Genomic DNA, 7,115 nt, shown 5'->3' with positions numbered 1-7,115 from the left:
ATCGCTGAGGCCAAAATCCTCCATATATTCATCTATTACTTTAGCGGATCATAATCGCCTTGTATATATCGTATTATTAGAACGATCTATTAACGGGTTCAAGACCGTGTTAAAATCACCTCCAATAATAATAGTAGAATTTGTTGCTAAATCGAGTAACCGAGAGAAAAATTCATGGAAAAAATCAGGGTCATCATTATTTGGGGCATATAAATTACCAATTGTATATACTTTATTAAATATAGTTACCTGGATAATAATATATCGGCCCTCTAAATCTGTTACTATATTATTTAGAGTAAAGAATAAATTCTTATGTATAAGTATAGAGACACCTCTTTGTCTACTATTATAGGAGGCAGAGTAAACTTGACTAAAATTTTTATCTATAAATAATTTTTCTTCTGATTTTTGTAAGTGGGTTTCTTGTAGGAGACAAATATCTGCCTTAAATTTTGAGAGATGGTCTAAAATTTTTATTCTTTTTGCCTGGGAGCGAGCGCCACACACATTCCAGGAGACCAGAACTAATTTCTGCATACAAGCAATATAGACTCAGTCTTATGTATACATCTATATAAGCTGCTTATTAATATTAACATATTGTAGGATAGCAAAAGAGTAATTAGGCAATTTATATAATTTATATAAAGAGAGAGATAGCAAGTAGATAAGTATAATAGTGAAGAAACGTGGGGGGAAGTGAGTGTGAAGGAAATCACACATTGTAATGTTGGACTAATTAATCAGCCGGCCACAATCAAAACATATAAATTTGCAATTTCACAAGCAGTCCTCAGATGAGCAATGCAACTTGTACAGCGAATCGTCGTTCTGGATGTCATTATTTTACACACAACTTAAACTACGGTTTGTCTAATTATTATTTTTTGTAATCATGCACCGACATAAATGTGTTAAATACTACACAAATTCAATTACTGGTAACACAAATAGATATGACAAGGATTAACGTTCTTATATCATTTACTGCATCACGCAATGCATTCCAGGAACAATATATATTAAAAACAGGTCAATTTAACATACCGGCAAAGTGTTGCTGCGTTCCATTTGCATTCGTGTTATTTTTTTGAAAAATATGATTACAGTTTAGCTCTGTAATTTAGGGCTGGTCCACGAAAATCTGCGTATAAATGACGCATTTGTTTTTAAGTTATATACCGTTATTCTTTTACAGTGGAGTTATAAAGCATTTCCTATTTTGTGATGAACGAAATAATAAAAGCAAAATTTGATGCCCCGCCCCCATCATATAGTATTTCGAAGAGTTAAGTTTTTTGTCCAGTTGTTGTCTCGGGTCTTGAGATGATACATGCCAAGTTTGAAGTCAATCAGATGAAAACTGTTTGCAAATGGGGGGGATAGCATGATCACAGTGAATGTGCCAAAACTGGACATTCAAAAAAGTATAGCTCACTCCCTGTACATTTTAAATATATGGTCCCAACAGACTTTTTTTGTGTGTGTCTCGGGGTGCTACATGTGCCTGCCAATTTTCGTAGCTCTAGGTCAAATGTGTTTGGGTTGGATTTTATTTCTCTACGCTAGGGGGCGCTATTGAGTCACGTTATGACAACTTCACAATATCAAATTTTTTTGCCGGCCCGAAGAGTGCGCAGTTTGGTGAGTTTTCGTAAATGTGTAGGTCCTCAAATTCCTGCGAATCTTGCTTCTAGAGCTAAATAGAAGGACCGGAAGTTGAGATTATGTAGTTCGCTAGCTGCTAGCTTCGTATAGCATTCACTTGACTTTTATGCTAAGCATAAAAGTCAAGTGAATGCTATACTTCTTCGAGTACAGTAACATGACACGTATGTTTTAGTTCATTTAATTTTAATTATAAAATTGCCCACCCCTGCCCTATACCGTCATATAATCACATTCAAAATAAATGTAAACATAGTAAAAGACTGGGAAGGCAAGCGGGCAAACTCACTTTTTTTTTTTTTTTTTTTAAATCAAGATATATTTTATTTTGTTTCTTAAAAAACAAACATTACAAAAAAACGTCATAGAGAACTAATACAATGAACAAGATAAACCACAAATTTAAAAGAAAAAAAAAACATTTAAGTGGTGCCTGCCTGGTACAAATGATTAAATGGCTACAGTGAGAAAGCAGAGATTGTGCATGGTGCATGGTTAGAAATCATGAAGCAGAAGTAACCATAAATGAAAGCAAACAGGATAAAAATTGGACCCTCTCTGAATGTATGCAAAAATTGTACATAAACACATGGTGGATCAAGTGTAATTTTCTTCTGTAGCTGACACAGCAGACCTGTCACAGTGATTTATGAAGAACATTCAACCAAATTTCCAAAATTGTGAGCTTCATTTTGTTTTTATTCTCTTGGTTTACTGCTCCACCCACAGAGCAGAAAATAAAGATAAAACATAACTTTAACCCCCCCAAAAAAAGAGAAAAAAAACAAGAAAAAAAAAACATTTGTGGTTTCTTAATGTAGCAATGGTAAAATTTAAAAAACAAAAACAAAAAAAAACAAAACACAATTTTAGTTTAAAAGTAAAATGTCTAAAAGTAAAAATTGTTTACACAGGACGGATTCTCTTCATGAACCAGAAACAAATATGACTGTTTCATAAGAACCATCTTGTCGAAAATGGAGGAGTCAGGAAGGTCAAAAGAATGGGTTGAAGCGGAGTGTGATATCAGATGATCATTTGGGTGGTCTGTGATCCATGCGCAAGGTGAGTGGAGAGAAAAGACAAGCACATCTAGTCCAAACCATGTAGCCAGGCCACCAAGAGGACAAAAAAAAAAAAAAAAAAAAAAAAAAAAAAAAAAAAAAAAAAAAAATTAAACATGGACACTATGGGGAATGATCTAGTCTTCCCCAGAGGGAGCTTCCTCCTCTGAGCCACCCTCCTCCTCTTCATCCTCCTCTTCAACATCCTTCTTTGTCTTCTTAGGGGCGGGGGGTGAATCTTTCTTCTCAGCTTCCCCTTCTTCCTCAAAGGGGCTATCAGGATCGTCTTCTTCCTCTTTGGGTGAGCTCTTTTCAGGAACCTTGGTGCTGGCTTGGCCTTTCCCCTTACCTTTCATGGGACTGGGATTAACTACAAAAAAAAGCAGAGGGAAGAACAATATGGTTAACTACCGTCAAATCTAGTAAGGCAAAAATGAAAAAGTGACCCATCGGCATGACAAAACAAAGAGGCGCCACCATGTGGCGTAGTGCCATACTACGGACTGTTACAGTACACACACAACAGAGCCATTCCCACTTGGCTTACAGTTTCAATAGCAGTTTTAACACCGAGTTGATTGTTCCACTTTAGTTTGAAGCATACATTACACAAACATACTTACAAAAGTAACATTGTGTTTTACAAAAGTAATGTGTTACATTATTATTACATTACATATTACATTTAGGCAGAAACGATGTAAGGTCACATTTCTCATGAGGACTAGGGGTGTAACGATATCCAAACATCACGATACGATATCATGATATGAAGGTCACGATACGATGATTATCCCGATATTGTGGGGATGTTGGCGATACAAAAAAAAGGTCAAGATATTGTAAATAACGTAGCTCATACTAAAATAAATATATATATATATATATATATATATATATATAAATACATATATATATATATATATATATATATATATATATATATATATATATATATATATATATATATATATATATATATATATATATATATATTGTGCTTTTGTACATTACAGCAATTCATATAAACAACCTACAATTTCTAGTAACACTTAATATTGAGGCACTTACATACTTGATAATAATACTTGAGTTTCTCCACATATTGACTTAGTTCACAAGCATATTACTATTATTCATCTGACCATTAGCGTGGATTTTAAACATCGAAGGGCCAAAACATGCCTTGTGAAAATTAAAGTGCACTAAATAACTAGCTACCAGAGGGTGCTAGAACTGCACAAATGGAAAACAACCTGACTTTTTTTTTTTTTTTAAAGATGTGCTGCTTTTAATATCGTGACATGATGACAACGATATATTGTGGCAGTTTTAATATCACGTTATTGCTGCTATCGTTACATCCCTATTAATTATCGTTGCTCTCTGTGTGTAAACTCACTGGTAATATGTTGCAAACACGGCAATCTGCTGCACCATTCTGGGTTCGGGTTAAGGTTAGTTCATGGGCGTTTGGTGCTCGCTCTCTCGGTCGAGTGCGCGAGTGGGTGAGAGCAAACGCCGATGCGCACATCCAATCAAGGTGCATCTCTCGTCCAATCAGTCGTGAGTATGATTCCTCCTGCCCCACCTACCAACTACTTAACGAAAATGTTGAGGTAATTTGTTTTGTGTTTGCAGTATTTCGTTTGAGTCATTCGTGAGTATGGTTCCTCCTGCCCTCCCCCTCACCCCACCTACCAACTACTTCCGTTAGGAAAATGTTGTGATTGTTCATTTTGTGTTTGCGGTAACCTTTTTGTTGTTTTGTTCCGGTTTTTGTGTTTGTATTTTTTGATTTGTGCTTGCGATTGCTTTTTGCAGTTTTGTTTCGTATTTTGTGTTTGTGATTACCTTTTCGTTTCTGTGATTTGTGATGGTTTGCTTTTGTGTTTTTTGATTTGCAGTTGTGTCAGGTTTTTGTGTTTTGCACTTCAGGGCCACCGTACTTAACGCACCTCAAACATGAGGATAATCTAAATTGGACAATCTCATAAGACGCTTATTGTCCTTGGTCGATAAGGGGCTAAAGCCGACAAAAACTGCTAAATTGTCTTTGTGTACACCTGGCCTTACCTGTAGCCTTTAATCTGGGTTTGGGGGATTTCTTCTCCTTGTCCATTCGGCCTCGTCGAATAACTTTCTTGCTTCTCTTTTTGGAGTGACCATAGTCACTGTCATCATCATCTTCTACAATGAAGTCCTCATCACTGCCGGATTCATCAGCTGCACAAAGAGATTAAGGCCTGGGTCAAACATTTGGACATGTCCACAGGTATTGCTTGTCAAACACCTACAAAACAGGACAAAAAGGTAACGTGCCATTTTGAACATCAAAAAAGTGATGTTTAGAAACAATTGGTTGGATCTTACTATACAATTTAGTACCCCCAGTTTACTGGTGATTTCCTCATATCTATCAATTCTGTGAAACAAAAGACAACAATGGTGGGTACACCACAAAAAATGTCAATGTCTAAATAACTTATGTGCCCTTGAGCATCAATTACAACTAATTAACCCAAAACTGGAATTGTATATGATTACTTGCTGACATTGCCAAGGCTAACTCTTGTTTATACACCTGCATTGATAACATGTATTGCTGTTCCCGTAAGAATCAAAATATTGTCTGACTCTAATTCTGTTTGGACATTTGTTTTAACAGTCAAGGCTACATGATAAGGCTGTATTGTGGCTACAATGAATCTGCTGTCAATACGCAAAATGCGACTGGCGTGGGCTGCTCTGCTGGGTGAGCTGGCCATGGTAGCGCTCAGGAGTCCTCTATCAAGAACTACAAGTAGCTTGCAATAGTGGTGGCTGAGCTCACTAGAATCGAGGCAATATTGCTTGAAAGCAATGGGCAGAATGCAACCCGATCTACTCTTCTGGAAGCCAAAGCTGATCCGAGGTCAGCGAAGACGCTACTGGTGAACGAGAAAAAATGTGCTTGCCTTGGCTGCTCGCCTGGCGGGGTGGGCCTGCTGGTGGTGTCTGGGGACCGATTCACCAATTCCAAATGACTGGGACTAGCCGCAATCTACACACGGACATTCTAGATGAACTGAGCGAGCAGTGTCTGGGATTGTATGGGATGGATGGATAACTATCTGAATCAATGACTATTCTAAACAATGTATATAACATGATGCGTTTTAGTAATGGATCGATGGGGACGGGTCTCGTATAAGCCATTGGCTTCTACCCGTCACCCCTTTTTCGGATGTCAATGTTGCAAATGATGTGATGTGATCGATGTAACCTGTAATGTGTCCGAAAGAGAAAAACGAATAAAACAAAACAAAACAAAACAATGACATCTCATGCTATTCATAAGTCAACTCATTGTCTGCTGAGGCATGGCATCCCACTCTTCTTGAAGGGCAGCCCTCAGGTCGTTTGTGAATTTTGCCGTTAAGCTCCTCGTAGAGAACAGCAACTTGTGCAAAAAGTACTCAAACATTTAACAGTTGGACATGTATATTCAAAAGTTCAAAGGACTTTTCTGGTCTGAATACACCCTTAGATTTTCCTGAAATATATTCATAATGTAATGATTATTTTTAAAGGTTTTTTTGCATGGATGCTGCTGCTTAAATTTATTTTTAAATCTTGCATACCCCCCTTTAATATCATGGTATCGCGATATTAACACTTCCAAATATCATCGTCGTCATGTTCACAATATTTAAAGGGAACACATCTGTTAAAAAAAAAAAGAAAAAAGGTCAGGTTGATTTCCATTTGTGCAATTCTAGCACCCTCTAGTTGCTAGTTTATTAGTGCAATTTAATTTCCGTTAGGGATGTTTTGGCCTTCTATGTTTAAAATCTATGCTACTTGTCAGATGAACGGGAACCTAATTTGCATGTGAAACGATCAATGTGTGCTTGCATTAGCAAGTAAGTGCCTCAATATTGTTATTACAGCTTGCAGGTGGTTTATATGCATTGCTGTTATGTACAAAAGCACAATATTGCATGTTTTTTGTTTTTTTTAGTATGAGCACACATCTCTCTCACTTAGCTCTCCTTGTACAAGTACAGTAAAAGGCCTTGTTTTCTCATTTTAGTGTCTCTCTCCTCATTTGTGTATTTAAAAAACCCCGTCATAGATGGTTTTTACACCTGACAGCTGCAAAGCTCACTTGAATGTTTTCTGAGATTTTCATGTATACTTTACTGCACAAGGCTAAACAGCACTACACTTACGGTCAAGGTAAGCTTCCTCTTGGTCCTCATGCTCTTCATCCTCACTGCCTCCATCACCCAGAAGGATCTCCCTTTGTTTTGACACTGCCTTAGAGGCTGCCTGACGTACTGCTCGCTTTCGGCTGACATCCTTGTCATCATCACTGCAATCTGCAAAAATCACACC

General features: G+C 37.1%; 1 protein-coding gene across 3 annotated transcripts in view; it reads right to left on the bottom strand.

Annotated features, from left to right (window-relative positions):
* Positions 1-1,933: 1,933 nt before the first annotated feature.
* Positions 1,934-7,115, bottom strand: part of nucks1a (nuclear casein kinase and cyclin-dependent kinase substrate 1a) — a 26,164-nt gene continuing 20,982 nt past the window's right edge. The window contains exons 6-8 of one of the 3 annotated variants that reach the window (XM_077530354.1): positions 6,950-7,099; positions 4,812-4,961; positions 1,934-3,105 (exon numbers count right to left, since the gene is read on the bottom strand). In XM_077530354.1, the coding sequence (XP_077386480.1) occupies positions 2,873-3,105; positions 4,812-4,961; positions 6,950-7,099 (533 nt within the window). In that variant the 3' untranslated portion in view covers positions 1,934-2,872. The remainder of the gene's footprint in view (positions 3,106-4,811; positions 4,962-6,949; positions 7,100-7,115) is intronic. The other 2 variants (XM_077530357.1, XM_077530356.1) reach the window with 2 other exon arrangements.

The sequence above is a fragment of the Festucalex cinctus genome, chromosome 8 (genome assembly GCF_051991245.1).
Source record: "Festucalex cinctus isolate MCC-2025b chromosome 8, RoL_Fcin_1.0, whole genome shotgun sequence".
NCBI lineage: Eukaryota > Metazoa > Chordata > Actinopteri > Syngnathiformes > Syngnathidae > Festucalex > Festucalex cinctus.
The sequence above is the reverse complement of the archived record's forward strand: the minus strand, read 5'-3'. Positions and strand labels throughout refer to the sequence as shown.